General features: G+C 44.8%; 1 protein-coding gene across 2 annotated transcripts; it reads right to left on the reverse strand.

The window, feature by feature from the left end:
• Window positions 1–121: 121 nt before the first annotated feature.
• LOC104598144 (NEP1-interacting protein-like 2) lies at window positions 122–20,152 on the reverse strand. Of its 2 annotated transcripts, none has more exons than XM_010260073.3 (5): window positions 19,688–20,152; window positions 14,970–15,148; window positions 14,818–14,901; window positions 667–831; window positions 122–557 (listed from the first exon to the last, which is right to left on the reverse strand). In XM_010260073.3, the coding sequence occupies exons 1-5, from the start codon at window positions 19,923–19,925 to the stop codon at window positions 435–437; spliced, it is 789 nt and encodes a 262-aa protein (XP_010258375.1). In that variant the 5' UTR covers window positions 19,926–20,152; the 3' UTR covers window positions 122–434. The 2 variants fall into 2 exon arrangements, with proteins under 2 accessions (XP_010258375.1, XP_019053629.1); XM_019198084.2 differs by having other exon boundaries at window positions 667–834.
• Between the last annotated feature and the right edge of the window lie 395 nt (window positions 20,153–20,547).

The following is a 20,547-nucleotide window of genomic DNA, read 5'->3' on the forward strand; positions in this document are numbered from 1 at the left end:
CGGAATCGAGTAAACTTGTTTCAAAATCTTTAGATAAGAGATTTTTCTTTCAACTAAAATGGTTGTATTGTTAGATAAAATGCTTCTCCAATATCAAAAAATGAAGGAAAGAAAAAAGAAATGGAAATAAACCGATTATTCTAACATATAAGTTCAATGTATCAAACATGCCAAGAAGTCCAACAATGCGGATACAGAACCAAAATGGGTACACAGCTTTCTCCATGGCCGATCTAAGAGTGGAAGATACACCTCTGAATGACGGATAAGTGACAGTTCTAGATCCCATGTATATTACACAAGGAATATATACATATGCATAGAACTAAAACATAAAATAAAATTAAGGAGCAGCAATTGAAAAAGGCTACAAGGACCCAAAAACACATACCTGCTTGTTGATCTTTATGTACACAAACCCAGAACCTACAATACTATACATCTTGTCGGCACACAGGGCACGAACCATGTCCAACAAGCCACTTGTCTACGCATGTCAAATGAAATGTGTGGTGGCAAAGTGGCAGGCTTCTCACTGATTCCCCCACTACAATATCCTGCAAGTAAGACTACGTTGGGAAAAACTAAAGTAACAAGTGTTATAGATATATGAAATCTAAAAATCCCTTCTGGGCATCATCCAATTTTTACCATAGGTACATATACCTGCAAACAGATTGTGCAGCAGAAATTATCACCATACTGTGCCTTTTTTGTGTCCGTGATTATGTGACATGGAAGTTTTTTCAATGATTCTGCTGAAAGACCTCTGGCTGTAACTTCACCATAAATATCATATATCTCATCATAACTTATATTGGCTATGCTCACCTGCTAAATTCAACACAATTCATCCAAATGCAATACCAAAGAGTTAGGCTTTATTTCTCCATTAAGACTTTGAGGGTAGAGGGTATAAGCCAAAGTCAAAAAAAATCAACAAAGTCAACAGCTTGGCAAACAAAATGAAAGAAAAAAAAGTTAATGCCAAGGATGAGAACCAGTGAAACTCATATACATCCTACAGAACACATCAAGAACTTTTGCAGCCATACCACTTTTCAAAAATAAAATAGTGGCATACCGGCCCCAAAAATATTCTTGACATGTGCAGATGCACTTATATCAACTACAACTTCTGATCCGTTCATATCAGTGCTTTAAAAGCGCAAGGCACAGGCACAAGGCGAGGCGTGTGCCTTTTTTAGGCAAGGCGCACAATTCAAAAAAATGCAAAAAAAATCAAAAAAATTATAAAACATAATATTAATAAAAATATTAACTTAAGTTTTAAAATAAATGTTTTAAAAAACCTATTATCTAAAATTAAAATACATAAATATATTATGTAAAGCATATTCAAATGAGAATTTAAAGATGAAATCAAGCATATAAAACTCACAATCTATTTTTCTCAATTGCATCAAATAGCTAATGTGATATATTACATTCCTAATTCTACGAGCCGCCTTTGTGTCACGCCCCTCAAGGCAAATCCAAAAAAGACCATGTTAGGGTCTTAAATTCTTAGATTGCACACAAAAAATAATAATTTTATAGTTTAATTTGCTTTTAAGAAGACATTTTATTAAGATGAATGAATTGACAACATTACTAAATAGGGGGGTCTTGAAGCTCCGGAGACTTGTTTGGGTTGGCCTCAAGGAGCGTGGCATGGGGGTCCGGGGGCGGAGCCCCCGGTCCAGCGGCTAGACTCAAAAATAGGGAAAAAGCGGCAAATTTTCAAAAGGCGCACGCCTGGGCTAAGGTGCAAGGCACACCAGGCGTGCGCCTAGGACCTGGGCAAGGCGCCTACCCTAAAATGCGCCTCGCCTGAGCGCCTAGGTGCGCCTTTTAAATCACTGGTTCATATGCTTGGTAGCATTGTGCAAAAAGAAAATGTACAAGGCAGTTCAGATAAGAAAAGAGAAGCCACCAAAGGAATGGAAATTCCCATCTTCTGTTTTCTTTGGGTGGGTGGAGAGTTGAGGAAGCAACATTCAGGAGAAGTGGACTTGTATCAGACACCAGTGAATGCCTATTTATGAGCATCAGAAGATGCTGCAAGGAAGAAAACTTATAGGCTCTTCAACATAGTAAAAAGCTCAAACTACCCAATAAGAATGTCACCTTCCATATAAAAGGTGTACTCTGAATTCCCTCAAGGGATGAGTTATAAGTTTGGTGGAGGTAATAGAATCAGATTCCAGATGGACAGGTTATGTGGGCAGCAACCTCTAATGGAATCATATCCATTCAAATTCATGCTTGCACAGAAAAGAGAGGCTTTGTTGAAGGACTGCCATGTGATGTCGAATGGACAGGTTACCTGGAATCCAGTACTTAGAACAAACTTAATGATTGTAGGAAGTGGACCTAATGGTGGAGATGATTCAGAAAATCCAATCTGCCTTCCACAGATGGGGCAACCTGACTGCAGGAGGTGGAGGCAGGAGAACAGTGGGCTGTTCTAGGTGCAATCATTTTACAGGAAGCTGAACCAGCAGTGCATGTGAGTTTCCTGATAGCAGAATCTGGCATTTTGTTTCTCCCTCTAAAATTAAGTTTTTTGTGTGGACAGCAGTACTGGGAAAGTTTTTGACTGCGATAGGCTGTAAAGCAGGGGCATGCTCTTCCACTGTGTGGAGTGTGTTCTTTTGTTCAATGGAAATGGAAACATTGCCCATTCAGCCAAGGTGTATGATGAAGGGTGATTTGGCCCCGACCTAGCGAAGAGGGGACACGTGGACACGACCTGACAAAGAGGAGACAACTCAGCCTGGCAAGTATAGTTCGCGACAATTGAGCTCAATGCAAGGCCACCTCGGCATAAAGCTCACCTCAGTGCAAGGCTCACCTTGGTATAAGGTTCACCTCGGCATCGAGGCACCTCAGTGTTCAATCCAGTTCAGAACTAAGGAACAGAAGTACCAATTTGGGATCAACAACTCGAATCACCACATAACTGATTCCCGCGTAACCAACCCCAGAGGTCTCTCCAACGGATCCCGAATCCCTCGAGATCATGATGAGCTAACAGATCCTGACTTTTCTAAGATTACGATGAGGGCTCATCCCAACTCCACCGGAGTCGGAAGTGGAACGATAAACCTTATCAAGTGCTCCTTCGGAAGTGGAACGAACTCTATCTCCACACCCCGGATATCCCAGAGCTCTTTCGTGAGCTCCACGACTACTTCAGTATATAAAGGCACCAACCCCAATGGCTCAAGGTACGCGTGATTTTTCTGCTCTCTAGCTCTCTAAGCTCTCAAAGCTCTTCAGCTCGCATCAGATTACTAACTTAAGCATCGGAGCGACCTCACCGGGTTAGCCACCCCGGGTTCTCTGATCCTTTCTTGCAGATTCACTTAGCTCGTCGTCCGACTGGAAGCCAGATCATCCTCCAACAGGGAGCAGTCAGATCGCGCTACATCAATTGGCACCGTCTATGGGAAGACGATCAAAAAGCCTTCTTCACAATCAACAACTTTCCACTGAAATCAATGGCCTCTTCCAATCACGCCGGACAGAGCAATGAGATGAATGTCTCTGGGGGGCAACCTCGGAAATAGGTCCGGGGACACTCATCCCAACAGGGCCACTCTTCCTCAGCATTCGCGTCAAGAAGGACCGCTCACAGGAAACCAGTTCGGGGTTTTGGGCGCGAACTCAAGGCAAGGCCCCTCCATCCACGATAGTCAGCCCCAGAACCCCACAAGGAACCAAGAGCTACCTCGCGGCAGAACAGTACCAGAGCATACTGAGGTTAGCAGCACCAATGCAGAACCGTTAAAGAAGCAGCAACGGAGGCGTCACAAGGCACACCGAACTTCAGTACAGAACAGCCAGCTCGCGAGACCGAACCAACAAGAACAGATGAAAGGTAAAGAGGAGGCGAGCTCGGTAGCTACAAAGACCGCTCCTCTACTCTCCGGGTCGTCCCCTCTGTCTTCCGAGCTCTTAACGACCCCGATGCCCAAGGACTTTAAGATGCCTCCCCTGGATAAGTATGACGGATCTTTTGATCCTAATGATCACGTGGATTCCTTCCAGTCCCAGATGCACCTAGCTGGGGCTGACGAGTCCTGCATGTGCATAGCTTTCTCCACCACCTTCAAGGGAGTACCTCGGACTTGGTACCGGAACCTCGCGCCAAGATCAATCAAGAGCTGGGCACAGTTCGTGGAATTATTTACCTCGCACTTCATCACCAGCAAGAAGTGCCCGAGGTCGTAGGAGAGTCTACTTAACGTAGTTCAAAGAGAAGGGGAGTCCATCAGGAGATACATCAAGTGGTTCAACGACACCTGCCTGCAGATCCCCGACCTAGACCCAACGGTAAGACTCACGGCAGCCAAAAAGGGCATAACTCACAGAGAATTCAAATGGCATGTGGTGGCCAATAAACCAAAAGACATCACAGAATTCCTCAAGCTCGTCGACCAGTTCATCGGAACCGAGGAAGAGATGAATCAGAAGATAGACAACCCAGCAAAGAAAAGAAAAAGAGATGGTGACAACACAGCCACAGGTAATGACGGGAATAAAAGAAGAAAGAGTAAGTCCCCGACCAGGGGAGGAAACAAGTCTGGGAGCCAATCTCCTTCGCGATCTCGCAAGTCAGGTCAGCGCTCCAAGACCCCACCTGTTGAAAGAACGAACTATACACCCCTCAACGCTAAGCGAGGAGAAATCCTGATGGCCATCAAAAACTCTTCATTTGTCAAGTGGCCTCCTAGGTTGAGGGGAGATCCCGCCACCAGAAATAGGAACGTCTACTATCACTTCCACAAAGACCATGGGCACAGTACGGAGTACTGTAGGAACCTCCGCGACGAGATCGAAGAGGTCATCCGTCGTGGGTATCTAAAAAATTTCATACAGAGAAGATAGAAGCCAAGCAGATTGGCAAACAGACCGGCAAGAGAACCAGAGAAGAAATGTCCCCAAATCCAGTAAGAGGTAGAACGAGCAGCCACCACGGCAGTTGCCCAAAGAGAGACCGATCCGTGGGGTAATCAATATGATTACTGGCGGGTCCATCATCGCGGGATGTACTTCGACAACAGGACGAACCTCAGTCCGCGAACTAGAAAGCGAGGAGCAGAACCCGCCGAAGCGACCCCGACTTGAAGACCCGATTTACTTCAAAGAGGATGATGCGCGCGGGATCCAGTATCCTCACGATGACGCCTTGATGATAAAGCTGAGGCTAAACGACTTCGAAGTCAAGCGCATCCTAGTGGACTCGGGTAGCTCGACGGACATATTATTCAAGGACACATTCGACAAGTTGCAGCTCCAGGAAAACAACCTAAAGCCGACAGATACTCCCCTGGTAGGCTTCAGCGGCGAGGAGGTCTGACCTTTAGGGCGAGTTTCAGTACCTGTAGAGGTCGGCACGTGGACGAATATTGTGAGGTTCGAGCACACATTTCTTGTAGTAACAACTCCCTCTCCCTACAATGCCATAGTAGGGCGGCCCATTACGCACACCCTACGTGCGGTAGTATCCACCTACTACCTGGCAATGAAGTTCCCTACGGACTATGGAGTAGGGGTTGTGCGAGGTGACCAGCTCGAATCTCGCAAATGCTACGTAGCCACCCTCAAGGGAAAAGCCAAGCAAGCGGCTGACATCAAGCTCGAGCGACCAACGGAGTATGCTGATGAGTGAGCTACACCAACAGAGGAGACAGTTAACATCCCAGTCTCGACCGATGACCCAACTAAGACCCTCCAAATCGGCGCTTCGATCAAGGAGCCACTTCGCTCTCAGCTGGTAAGCTATTTACTTCAAAATTTAGATATACTTGCTTGGTCCGCGGCAGAAATGCCCGGAATAGACTCTAAAATTTTAACTCACAAGCTAAATACCAATCCCTTAGTCAGGCCAATTAGACAGAAAAAGCACAACCTCGCCCCGGAACGCTGGAGGATAGTCGATGAAGAGGTCGGGAAGCTCTTAGCGGCAGACTCCATCAACGAAGTCCATTACCCGAACTGGGTAGCTAACCCAGTTCTGGTAAAAAAGGCCAACGGTAAATGGCGCATGTGCGTCGATTATACCGACCTGAATAGAGCCTGTCCAAAAGACTGTTTCCCACTAACCAAGATCGACTGCCTAGTGGACGCGACCTCAGGGCATGAGTTGTTGAGCTTCCTGGATGCATACTCTGGTTACAACCAGATCAGGATGGACCCCGTTGATGAAGAAAAGACGACCTTTATAACTGAGCTCGGATTGTATTGCTACAAGGTCATGCCCTTTAGATTAAAAAATGTCAGGGCAACCTTTCAAAGACTTGTAAACAAGATTTTTGAGCCGTTAATCAACAATAAAGTTGAGTGTTATGTAGATGACATGGTCGTGAAGACCCGATTTTCAAATTTTTTGTTAGACGATTTGCAAAATGTTTTCGAAATTCTACGAAAGTATAATATGAAATTGAATCCCAACAAGTGTGTCTTCGGGGTCACCTCGGGTAAATTTTTGGGCTACATAGTCAACCGGCGTGGCATTGAAGCCAATTCAGAAAAAATAATGGCCATCTTAGATATGAGACCTCCCCGCAAACTAAAAGAGGTTCAGAGACTGAATGGCCGGATAGCCGCTCTAAGCCATTTTATGTCTAAATCGGCAGATCGCTGCCTACCTTTCTTTAAAGCTATAAAAAAGAGTAAAGACTTCGAGTGGACTGCAGAGTGTCAGCTCGCCTTCGACGAGCTAAAAATACTTAGCTAGTACCCCGATTCTAACCCGAACCGAGGAAGGGGATATTTTAAAGTTGTACCTCTCCGTGAGTGACGAGGTGGTCAGCTCGGTACTGATCAAAGAGGTAGATCGGGTCCAACAACCCATCTACTATGTTAGCAAAGTTTTGCAGGATGCTAAAACAAGGTACTCGGAGATCGAGAAATTGGCATACGCGCTAGTCATAGCAGCTCGCAAGCTTCGCCCGTACTTCCAAGCCCACACCATCATCGTCCTCACTAACAAGCCTCTGAGATAGATCCTACTCAAGCCCGAAGTGTCTAGCAGATTGACGAAGTGGGCTATCGAACTCAGCAAGTACGACATCCTGTACGAACCTCAGACAGCAATTAAAGCCCAAGCCTTGGCCGATTTCGTGGCAGAATGTACGTTCAGTACCGCAACTCCCGAGCTGGCCAAGCTCGAGCACACGGTGGAAGCTTCAACCAGTGCAACACCAATCCCAGTTAGAGTTGGTCCGACCTGGGACGAGGAGCCCTGGATCCTCCACGTTGACGGCTCGTCCAACCGACAAGGAAGCGGTGTGGGAATAATTTTGTACGGTCCAAGCGGGGTGAAGCTGGAATACGCACTCCGGTTCAGGTTCCCAACATCGAACAACGAAGCAGATTACGAAGCATTGGTTGTCGGGCTCACTCTAGCAAAGGAAGTGAAAGCCAAGCACCTCGTCATATGCAGCGACTCTCAGCTCGTAGTCAACCAAGTCAGCGGCGAGTATGAAGCCCGTGACCACACCATGGCTGCCTATTTGACCAAAGTCAGGGAGATCCTGTGCAGCTTCATCTCTTACTTCATCAGACAGATCCCGAGATCCGAGAACGCTGAGGCCGACGCCTTGTCCCGATTAGCCAGCACAAGCAGCAACACCATGCGGACCGTGTACATAGAGGACTTACCTCGGCCTAGCATTCTTAGGGGGGCAGGAGAGGTCGCTCCTGTAGTACAAGCAGAGACGAGCTGGATTGATCCACTCGTGAGTTATCTGCTTCATGGGACCCTCCCTGCAGAACGCAATGCGGCCCGAAGGGTAGAGCGCCAGTCGGCTAAGTACGTCATTATAGACGAACAGCTGTACAGGAGATCCTTCACACTCCCCTACTTGCGGCGGACACTTGGGGGTAGGGCTCTCGCATAGAAGGCATTACGGCAGGGCTACTACTGGCCCACAATGAAGATAGACGCACTTGAGCTCGTCAAGAAGTGCGATAAGTGTCAGAGGCACGCTAACATCCACCACCGACCTGCTGCCAATTTGAAATACCTTACTAGCCCATGGCCCTTTGCATAGTGGGGAATCGACATACTTGGCTCATTCCCACCAGCGACGGGACAAAGGAAGTTTTTGGTCGTGGCAGTAGACTATTTCACGAAATGGGTGGAAGTTGAACCTCTAACAACAATCACAGCCCACAACGTACAAAAATTCTTTTGGAAGAACATAGTGTGTCGCTTCGGGCTACCTCGGGTACTCATCTCCGACAATGGGAAGCGGTTCGAGGATATAAAATTTCAGAATTGGTGTGTTGAAATGGGAATTCAGCAGAATTTCACCTCGGTGGCACACCCCCAGGCAAACGAGCAAGCGGAAGTCACCAACAGAGCCATACTCCGTGGACTAAAAGCTCGCTTAGCTCGAGCCAAAGGATTGTGGGTAGACGAACTGCCCAGTGTACTTTGGGCCTACTGGACCACCATCAAGACTGCCACAGGTGAGACTCCTCTTAACCTCACTTATGGCACGGAAGCGGTGATCCCAGCAGAGATCGAGGTGCCTATACTACGCTTGGAGGCCTACGACGAAGAGACGAATGATGACGAGCTCCGTACTAACCTAGACCTTGTAGAAGAAGTACGAGACCTGGTATACATCCGGACTGCAGCTTACCAACAGAGAGTAGCTCGGTACTATAACGCCCGGGTCAAGAAGTGACACTTCCGCGTCAGCGACCTGGTTCTTTGGAAGGTTATGGTACCAGAGCCCGGTGTCGGTAAGCTCGGACCAAATTGGGAAGGTCCGTACCGAGTAAGACAGGTATATGGGGAAGGTACGTACGAGCTCGACTCTGGAAGGGAAGCAAGTACCTCGAGCGTGGAACATCAACAACCTAAGAAGATACTACTTGTGATCACCGAACTGGAGAGAGGACTGCGAGTCACTCCCAGAAGCCTAAGGGCCATGATGTCGAGCTGATATAAGACCTTGGCACTACGATAAGTCCCAATCGCCTCTTCAGCATGGGCAGAGAAGTCCTAGTCGCCTCTTCGGCATAGGCAGACAAGTCCTAGTCGCCTCTCCGGCATAGGCAAACTGGTTTTCATGCCCGAGGCATAGACAGTTCGGGTACAAACCCTACGACGTCTAGCCAACATTGGCACATAAATACAGGTTGATCCCATTTGAGGTCGGGCCCGACGGCTCGACACTAAGGGATAACCGACACCTAAGCGAGTAACCCGTGCGCAGACAGGTCGGGTATATACCCTACAATGTCCACCCACTCTGGCGTACAATATGCGAAGTTACCCCTACTCGTAGTCCAACTCATTAGCTCGATAGTTCGGGGTAACCTACACTTGGAAAAATCTTACTTCGGTTATCCCTACTCATAGTCCAGCTCGTGAGCTTGACAGTTCGAGGTAACCTACAAATTTTTACTCCTATTTGGTTTAGTTCACCAGTTCAGGAGTTGTTTACACTTAGAAAGTTTTGCACAGAGATAGTCAAAACGCTTATATTTCATTGATGTAAAGTTGAGTAAAAAAAAAGGAAACTTCCACTATAAACCGAGCTCGGAGGCTCGGGGTATACAGTAGAGGATCAGGAGGCTTCTAGTCATCTCGGGGTTCCATCTTCATACAGCTCTCACCAGCACCGGTCTCCTCGACTAGACATGTTCATGGGCTGGGTTGGGCTTTTACTCTTCATGAATAGAAATTTGTTAGGCCCGAGCCCGAGCTCGGCCCTGATAAAAAGCCCGAAGCCCGACGGTGACTATGTTCGCCGGTGACTGTGTTCGCCGGAGCTGAGTTCGCGGTGACTATGAGCTGCGATTTTAACAGTGAAAAGTGTGTCAAGTCGCATCTGAGAAAGAGAGAAAGAGAGAGAGAAAAAAAAAAAAAAAAAAAAGAGAACGCACCGCCGCCGTCGGTGCTTATATTCGCCGCCTCGCCGGCGTCTGAGATTTGAAAGAGAAGTGAGAAGAAAAATGAGAGAAAGAAAGAGAGAGAGAGAGAGAACAGAAAAGGAGAGGACTCACCGCCGGAGTTGTTGCGCCGGTGAATGTTCGCCGCCTCGCCGGTTGTGTGGCTGCCTGAGAGTGTGAGGACTGAGGAGGATGTGAAGACTAAGAGAAGAGAGGTTCGGCTAAGGGGAAAGAGGTTAAAGAGGTGAAAGAGAAGAGAGGTTTGGCTTAGGGAGTTAAGGTTTTTTAAGTTTAGTCTATAGGTCAGGCCGGGCCGAGCCGGGCTATTTTGGCAAATCCCGAGCTCGGCTCGAATTTATTGCGGGTCGGGCTTTTCGGCCCAGGGTTAAGCCCTAGCTCATTTGTGTGTTCAAGCCCGTCCGGAAGCAGGGCCGGCCCGTCGGGCCACCCGGCCCATGAACAGGTCTATCCTCGACGTGATCGAGCAGGTCGTTGTCGCTTTCTTCTTCGGAGTCCGGATCTTCAGCAGCTTTGGCAGCCATTTCCTTTGTGATCCTCGAGGTAGTTATGGCTCTAAGATCGAGCTAGGGGAACTCACACCGGGGCAACCACCTACTAAGCTTGAAGCCTTTGCGATAGCTCGCCGTCCCCACCTCGACCATCTCCCTCCGGTACTCCGCCGAAGTCTTGTATTCCTCGATGGCCTTAACCTTGGCCTCCTCCACTGCTTGAAGGAGTATCTCAATCTGCTCCTTTACATGAGCCTCGAGATTCTCCACCTCCCTCTTCAGCGCTGCCTTATGCTCCGCGAGCTCCTCCTCGGACATCAACAGCGTGATCAGCTCTTTCTTAGCCCACGCATCCTTCTTCAGTTGGTTGTTTTCGCTACGGGCTAAGTTAAGCTCGGTGTGAGCCTCACGGGAAGACTCCTCGGCTGCGAGGGCCCGCTTCAAATTCACCTCGGACTGATAAGTCAAGGCGTGGATAGCGGAGTTCACCTGCCAAGAGAAGAGAACAAGCGTCAGTAGATAAAAAGATAAGTACAAGATCGAAGAAGATAAGTCAGAAACTTACCACCATGCAGTGGGTAGCCGCTCGGGCTTCGAGCTGAGCGACCGACAGTTCAGCCCAACCAGCAACCTCCTCGGCGTACACTGCGCTTTTGCTCTTGAGAAGGCTGTATTTCGGAGTCAGAATTCTCCGAGTTGCATCGTCGCTGCCTGAAGAAGTGGCAGCTGCAGAGGCAGAGACTCAACGCGAGCTCTTTTCAAAGCTCGCTTCTTCTTCCCCTTCTTCATACTCCCGAAAAGTTCGGTCGCAGGGATGTCCATGATAGCTACAACCAAAGCACAGTCATAAACAATACCAAGATAAAGTAAAGGAAATACAACAAATGGTGACCGACCAGGACTCAGACTGGCCTGCACGAGCTTCTCCTCGGTCACATAGTCCACGAACTTCAAGCCGAGCTCCGCCCATAATCGGAGCACCTCCCTTGTCTTCAGGTCCAACCTGACACCGAGGTCTTGGATGGCCGCCCTCCAATGGGCCGGGAAAGGCCACCCCTCAGTGTTATGGACCACAAAGTAACGCCTTTTCCAGGCCGGGACCTTGTTCGAAAGCTCGTGCAAGAGTTTGTAGCCTGGACGTGGTGATAGGTAGTAAGTTTGCCTGTGTTCGGGCAGAACACAGGACGAGTTCTTTTTAATAGAAAGGATGGAGGAGAAGATGTCGAGGTCGAGAGGAAGGTTGTAGTCGTGGAAAAGGGAGATTGTTCCTACTACATTACGGATGGAGTTTGGGTGCAACCGGTCTATGGTAATGTTAGAAAGCTTTATGACTTCAACTATCAAGGGGTGAAGTGAAAGACGAAGACCAGCTGCGAGCTGTTCCTCGAGGATCATGATCTCGTCGTGACCGTGCTCCCAAGAGAAGTTGCCTAGGGGGATACTGTAGACTAAGTTGTTTGGAAGCTTATACCGGGCTACTAGGGACAGGAGCCTGTCCGCCGTCATCGTTGACGGGCCAAAGTTATCTGGCACCCGACCTCGATGCGAGGTGGAAGCCATGTCACCAGAGGCCTCTCGCTCCTCCCAGGGTGAGTCCACCTCGGGAGGACCGCGGACCGCATCCTAACCCGAAGTAACCTCCTCGACAGGACCAAGACCTACGGCCTGAGCCGAGGTACCCACCTCGGCTCCAGCGGATTCACCAAAGGAGAGCTAGAGAATACTCACCAAAGGGAAACCGAACTGAAGAAAGGAAGACGACCTCGGGAAGACACCGAATTGAAGGGCTTGAGTGCGACCTCAGAATGCGAATTATCAGACTTGTGGCGAAGAAAATGAGTCCCTTGCCCCCTATTTATAGCCACTGTATTCGGGAATCAATGGTCGAGATCGTCACGATCCAACGGGTCCTAAGAAAACCGGTTGCACGACCCCCGAGGTTGAAATCAGTTTAGTGCGCGTTTTGACGTCCACGGAGTTTATAAAACGGCTTGACGTCCACGCGTACACTTGACGTGACCTGGGTTGTTCCTGGTTGAGCCAAGCGGTTGAGCTGGTCCGACCAATGATTCGCCTATCAGACCGCCTAGACCTCGTGCCAAATCCACCTATACTCGTCATGAACTCCCCACACCGGGTTGAGACCCCTGGCTCGGGGAGTGGGGGGCAATTGATGAAGGGTGATTTGGTCCCGACCTAGCGAAGAGGGGACACGTGGACACGACCTGACAAAGAGGAGACAACTCAGCCTGGCAAGTATAGTTCGCGACAATTGAGCTTGGTGCAAGGCCACCTCGACATAAAGCTCACCTCGATGCAAGGCCACCTCAGCGCAAGGCTCACCTCTGTATAAGGTTCACCTCGGCATCGAGGCACCTCGGTGTTCAATACAATTCGGAACTAAGGAACCGAAGTACCAGTTCGGGACCAACAACTTGAATCGCCACGTAACTGATTCCCGCGTAACCAACCCCAGAGGTCTCTCCAACGGAACCCGAATCCCTCGAGATCACGATGAGCTAACAAAACCCGACTTTTCCGAGATTACGATGAGGGCTCATCCCGACTCTACCGGAATCGGAAGTGGAACGATAAGCCTTATCTACTGCTCCTTCGGAAGTGGAGCGAACTCTATCTCCACACCCCGGATATCCCGGAGCTCTTTTGTGAGCTCCATGACTACTTCAGTATATAAAGGCACCAACCCCAATGGCTCAAGGTACGCGTGATTTTTCTGCTCTCTAGCTCTCAAAGCTCTTCAGCTTGCATCAGATTACTAACTTAAGCATCGGAACGACCTTGTCGGGTTAGCCACCCCGGGTTCTCTGATCCTTTCTTGCAGATTCACTTAGCTCGTCGTCTGACTAGAAGCCAGATCATCCTCCAACAAGGAGCAGTCAGATCGCGCTACATCAGTGTAGAACACATTTTTTGCAACATTTGGATGGGAAGGGTACTTCCCATTGTGTACCATGTCACTTATGCAGAGCTTGCAGCTTGGGTGTTTAAGTAAAAGGAGGAGAATTGTCTGGGGCCTGCTTCCATTGGTTGTGTTCTGGTGTGTTTAGACAAACAGCAGATGTTCTTGGCATATTTCAGAAGCATAGTTCCAATGAGCAGGAGGTACTAGGAAGAATCAAAGGAAAGAGATGTTCTTGGCTGTCACTGCACAAGGAATTCAGAAATTTAGACAAACAGCAGATTTTTGATAAAGTCATACTATTTTTCTTCTTAACATCTTGCCAACAGAATTTGGTAGTCTCACACACAACTTTGGTGTATACAAGAATAATAGTGTAAAAAAAGGTCACCATTAATACTTCTAACAAAAAAGAATCATATACAACTCTAATCCTAATTCCATAAGTCAGGGAAAATATACTCTCAGGACTCTGCCAATAATTGATTCACAATATACATTAGAAAAAGATCATTTACTTGGCAAGGTATTGAAAGGTTGTTCCCCAATATACCATTGATTAAAATTTTCCTCAAGTTAAATAACCACTTTAAATAGTTTCTTTTTGAGGAATGATAAGTCTAAATTAATGCAAAAAACAGAAAGAAGGGAATAAACACTTTGTCTTTTGCATTAAAGTTATCATCCCTAACGGAAAAAGAATATTTGATGTAGAGGTTGGCAAATCTTTAGGTCTGTGGTTTCTGGGTGGAAGGTGTTTTCTCATAGAGCTTTTGCTGAATTCGAGCAAGGTTCAAAATATCAAAACAGGCCGATACACTGGATGGGGTGTATCGGTCCGTACCATTAGCTGCTTTTTTTTTTCTAAACCAGTTCAGGGGGTCAGTTTAAGGCCTGTCTACCCCCTGAAATGGGTCAGACCCCGAAACACCTAGTATAGGGGCGTATCAGAGGGTCACCAATATGATACGTATTGGCTGATACGCTCTGATATGTGACAAAATTTTAGTCCTTGAATTTGAGAGGAGGTGCAGGGAAGAGAGAATGAAGAAGACTGGAGTTGGGAAAGGAAGAGAGGTTTGGGATTAGGAAGTTGAAGGGAGGGAGGCTGAGTTTGTTGAGGAAGACTAACAGGTAGTGCATTTGATTAAAGGAGTTCCTCTAAGTCTTTCTTTTTAAGTATGGTCGTTAGTGGTAAGGGGAGAGATTTCACAGAAGGTCCTGCATAGAGCCATTAAAATGTTTTTTCTAATAAAATGTTCTTTTTATCATCAAAAAAAAAATTGATGTATTTTATTTATTTAATAAACACAAAAGTTTGTAGTTTATAAAGAAGGCAACTATTTGCTCTCATCCAAAGCATTTTGGTTATTCATGCATACTTGCATCAAGCCATAGAATATTAAATTCTGGCCCTTAACCAGGAAAATACAAGCAAAATTATTGAAGAAAATACAGTAAAATAACCTGCCAGTGGTGTGCTGTGAACATCGTTGGTGCAAACTGTTCCTGTACAAACCTCCCATGAAGGAGCTCCTCTATGAAATCTGCCTGGAAAGCGATGGATCAAAAGGTCAATATTAGGTCTAAAAACAAAATTTCTGCAATAAGTCACTGACCATGGATGACGAGGTACGAGAACCAGATTGTTCTGAACACCAGTAAGCACGGGAAGCTTCTAAAACCTCAACAGATAAAATTGCCCCAGCAACAGCTCCAAGTCCAGCCCCACGAAGGACACCACTCTCAGAAGCCCGACCTGCTAATGCACCAGTAACCGCTCCAGTAAGAGCTCCAGCTGTACATGAAGCATAAATAAGTAAGAACAAAATCATCAAATTATTGTCAGTAAACTTAACATTTCAGACCCAATAAAGAATGCCTTTATTAAAATCTCCCAATAATCAACTATTTCCAACTTCCAAGTGGTCAGAATAATAGGGAAACCATCATAAGTTGCATGCATCAGGATTCACAATTAGCAATCTGCCTTGGCTCTAACAAGCATTGTATTGCACTCAGAATAGGTTTTTTTTCCTTTTGATAAGCTGGCAAAAAGTATTGTCAAGTACATGCCAATTAAAGAAACTCTTGTAAAGTATCTTAAAATACCACTGCCTTCAAAATGAAAAACTCTTACAACTTGGAATAACTGAAGCAGAGTATCACCATGACTGAATACCTTTTTGAAGGGAGAAAATAATATTATATACATACATACATATATTACACGCACACACACACGCACGCACACACACACACACACACACACACACATATATATATATATATATATATTAAAAGAAAAAGGGAATGTGAGAAACCATCACCCAACAACACACCAACTAAAGCAGGTCCAGAAACTTTGTCCAAACAATCTCTTGTTTCTTTACACCCAAGTTGTCCAAACCACTAAAGCAGGTCCTACCCCCAAACAACCTTGCCTTCTTTTGATAGACCATTCAGCTGCCAACCCAATAAGCAATAACAATGCCAGCAAACTTTGTGGAAAGCAAGACTGAACCTCAAACAGCTCCAGAAACTTTGTCCATAGACCCCTTGAAACTCTGCAGTGAATAAACAAATTATCTGAATCTTCTGAAGCTTCTCCACACATCACACCTACTGGGCAACACTCTCAGACCTCTCCATGCCAGTACATCCACTGTTAAGCATTTGACCAACACTGCAATCAATAATAGAAAAGCAACTTTTGGAGGAGATATAGTGTCCCACACTTTAGCTTCTGGAAAGCCCCCCACTTCAGTGAGCCTGTTGTAAAAAGATCTGACTGCTTTGTCCCATTTCCAAATTTGTCTGTCCCTGCTCAGAGTATCAGGTATGATGGCACCAATTTGCTGCATCAGCCCCAACCACTGCCCAACCTCCCAATCATTCAGGTTCCTTTTAAAAACAGGGCACCAAACTGCTACATCTCCTTCCCAGTAAACAGCCTCAGCTACCAACTATTCCTTATTTTGTGCGATCTTAAAAAGGATGGGGAAACTCTCTTTAAGTGGCTGATCTCCACACCAAGTACCACACCAAAATTTTATCCTCATACCATCCCCCACCACATACTTAATCCTTGTTCTGAACTCCACAAGAGATTTTTGAATACCTCTTCAAACTGCACATCCATTGATCCATAGGACATGTTTGTCTACACTGGCTCCCAGTTCTTGTTGCTTGCACCATTTCTTCAGAAACTACATCACCAAAACTCTCTTTTTCCAACTCTGTAAATGTCTTTCAAACTCCTCCCCTTCCAAAAAGAATAAACCCATAATTTTGCTAACTTCAACTTCATATATTCACCACCACTTCCAAATCCATTGATTTTTCTACAACACGAGTTTCATCAATATAATGTCTTCATCCTGATTATCACCATCCTCATTCTTCACTCTGATTAATCTTTGTCCACCTAAGGTAATTTCCTATATTCCTTCCTACTATAAAACTGCGAGATGACTTGTCCAAAACCCTTCTCTCTGCTTCCAACCCTATCCCTTTACTCTCCCCCTTCTAATATTTTAGCTTTATAGAGAAAGGTGTTAAGAAGCTAACAAATTCACTTACAAAAGTTAACTGAAAGCAAAAGAGGATTGGACACCTCCAAGCAGAGGATGGTTGAAGCTGAATTTTGATGGCAGCAGTATGGGTAATCCTGGGCCTTCTAGAAGTGGGGGAGTGGTAAGGGAAGAGAACGGAACCATATATGCAATGCATTCAGGTCCAATAGGAGAAGGTGATTCAGTAAGAGCAGAAATTTTGGCAGAAGTATTTGGTGTGCAAAAAGCTAAAGAAATGGGAATTGAGAGGTTGATGATTGAAGGTGATTCGAAGGTGGTAGCTGACCAGTTAATGAAGGAAAAGAATGTGGTGTGGAATTTCATAAATGAATTAAAACAGTTCAAATGGTTCTCAAAAGACATGTGGATACAAATCAGATGGATATGAAGGCCTGCAAACTATTTTTTTTTATCAATAAAAAGGCCTGCAAACTATTTGTTAGATTGTTTGGATAAACAAGGAGTTAATAGACAACAAAAGTTTTGGGCTCAAATGTAAAAAAGAGTGGTGGGGTGAGATTGTAGTGTCTATGCTCTTTTTATTGTATAATAACAAGTTGCTCATAAAGGAACAGAGAATTTTGTTTTAACCAAGTGATATGGCAATCATACCCTATTCATGTCATAATTTGTTGCTTTTATTTTGTATTTAGAATGTCAATGACTTTAGATCTTTTGTTTTATAATTTATTTAGATCTTTTATTTCATAATTTATTTCGATCTCTATATTTAGAATGCCAAGTGATATGGCAATCATACCCTATCCATGTCATAATTTGTTGCTTTTAATTTGCATTTAGAATGTCAATAACTTTACATCTTTTGTTTTATAATTTATTTAGATCTTTATTTTGTAATTTTTCAAATTGTGTGCTGACTTACTTATCTAAAAAAAAATCCAGACTGACTTTAGATCTTTTATTTTGTTTTATGTTAAATTGTTAATTGATATTTTTCTTGATTGAGTTATGATGGGATTACAAGTTTTGGTTTCTTCTGTATCAAGCATTGAACTTCAGTGACTTGCACTTTTTAGGTATCATCATCAATTTTATAAGATAAAAAGAAGAATGTATATGGACTATCAGAATATGAATTTGGAAATTGAACTTGGTTATGTTATGTAACAGTCATGATGCATGTGGTAAAATCATTGGTAATAACTAAATATGTGATTATCACAGGTATATCCAATTGAACATTCCATTATTTACATTTGTTTATGTTAGTGTCAACTGTATAGGGGTAGTTTAGTCCTTCTATTTATATTTAAGCTGATGTGTAATGTTTATGTTAAGTGATGTGTCCCATACTTAAGTAGGGATGTAATAGTCTTTTTGTTGTATTCGAATAGAAACATATAAATATAACCTGGCCGACTAAAGAGAGTGATTTTTCTCTCTTGTTCGAACCAGTTTTCTTCTCTTCTCTTCTTCTCTTCTTCTCTCCTCTATCTCCTCTAATCTTCCTCTAATTTTAACAGAATTCTAGTGCAGGTCTGAACTTTATCAGTTTAAAAGTCTTACAATAAATTGGGGAGGGATTGTAAAGAGTTATTATGGCTCTCTATTGAATTCAATTCAAACACCCCCTCATCTAATTTTAGAACATTGTTTGTAAATCATCTTATCCAGAAATTGAGATTTTGTAACACTTTTAAAAAATTATATACAATCAGGAGGGGGATATTAATATTTACATTATGGTTCACAATTGCATCCCATTAAGATGCCCCCCCCCCCCCCAATATGAGAATACAGTTTGCAAACCTTCTTATCCAGGCATCATTAATTGCTCTATTCCTAATACATGGGCTTTGTGATTCTATATAAGTGTTCCCAACTCAGTTCAATGGGTTCATAACAGTTCCTCTCCATACAAAGACCAACTAGGGGCTATTGCTTGGTGTAATGGTAAAATTTCAGTCTGGCAAGCATGAGAATACAGATTGAAGTCTGAGAACATCTAATTTGTGCAAAAAACTGACAAATTGGTCTATATACAACTCACCCCTCTCAAGACCGTAGATAGCTGGGACCAACATTGGGTAATGGCCTTTTTTTCTCTTTACCAAGATCAACTGATGCAATTTAATCAATAAGGGTCATTCGAAAAGCACCCAACCAAGTTAATGTACGTAACAATAATACTTCCCGAGAGAACTGGCTGCCTTCTTTACTCTGTAAATTCAGAATGAATTAACAGTCATTGATCTTGCAATACTATACCTTGTTAACATTAGCCATCCTTGCGTTCACAACAAACAACCGTCTTGAAAACTCATATTAGTAGCTCTGCTATAGATGCCACCGGTACAGAGAGATGATCGCATTCTTCTAATGGACTATGTTTCATTACCACAATTATCCGTTAAAGTTAAACAAATTTGATCCTCGAGGAAGTTCTTTTATAGGTTCCTCAAGGCTGTTTCCTCGTCAGTCATGGGACTCATGGGTAATATAACAATGGATTAACTTCAGTTTTAACATTAAAAAACCCATTTAATACTCTTCTACTACTCGTACGTTAAAATAACCATGAAAAAAAACAGCATCACATGCACGTACTTGAATTTCAAAACATGCCCAAAAAACCCAAAAAAAAAAGTGTTCAATTCGAATAACATCCAATGTGTATTATACTTCTGAAGATGGAATCAATTTGAACAGAATCCAAATCCAATCTATACAGGACTTATCAGGATGGAATTTGGAATTCTACGACCAAATGAAACTCTTCGTATATAAGATAATTAAGATACCTAGAGCGAACAGCCCTGTAAGAGCTCCGGAGAGCGCACTGACGATCAATCTGGGAATAAAATAATATATTCCATGTTCTCCACCTTCAGTGACCCCTTCATCTTCGCCTGACATCGATGGCAAATGAGAACGAGGAGGCGGCGGTCTTCTTGCAGCAGGCCGATAGCTGCCGCAGGAAGCACAGACGCCAGAAGCGTTACGGAATCCACTACAGGTGCAGTAGGGGACGACCTCCATTGATAAAAATCAGTCACTTTGACTCTCTAATTTCCGGGGCCGACGCTTTAAGCCCTAATACCTTCACGTCGCTGGTCAATGGCATTTGAACAAGAAGGATCGATGTGCTCTATATTTTGGGGCTATGCGTCAGCAACAATTTCAAGCAGGATACCTGCAACCGGAAGTTAGGGTTTCTCGAAGGGAGGGCAGGTACGAGCCCACGAGGGGAGAAAAAGGGAAAGGCAGACAGCTTTTTATCCTTCGAACCAAACCAATATTATTTACGCAATGATAGAGGTACGGATTGGTCGAATCCGTGTATTCATACGGGTGAACGAATCCGTATATTCATACGGGTGAACATGGGACAACAATGGAATTTCCCCATTAATTATGACAATGGGAACCCGTGAAACCCATGATAAGGTTTCACGTCAGTATTTAAATACATGTGGGGCCCAAAATTTTAATATTGGTGTGGAATTCGAACCCGATGCATCCGCCCACATTAGCATGGCCTGAGCCTGGGTCCACAGCCCCTGGCCCAGCCATAAATGGGTGATGGGTCCATACCCTATATGAATCGGGTCCAACGGATTACTCTAGGCTAAATGGGCATAGGGCATCGCAAAAAACATTT

Source organism: Nelumbo nucifera, chromosome 3, assembly GCF_055504915.1.
Source record: "Nelumbo nucifera cultivar China Antique chromosome 3, China Antique-T2T, whole genome shotgun sequence".
In the NCBI taxonomy this organism is placed as follows: Eukaryota; Viridiplantae; Streptophyta; class Magnoliopsida; order Proteales; family Nelumbonaceae; genus Nelumbo; species Nelumbo nucifera.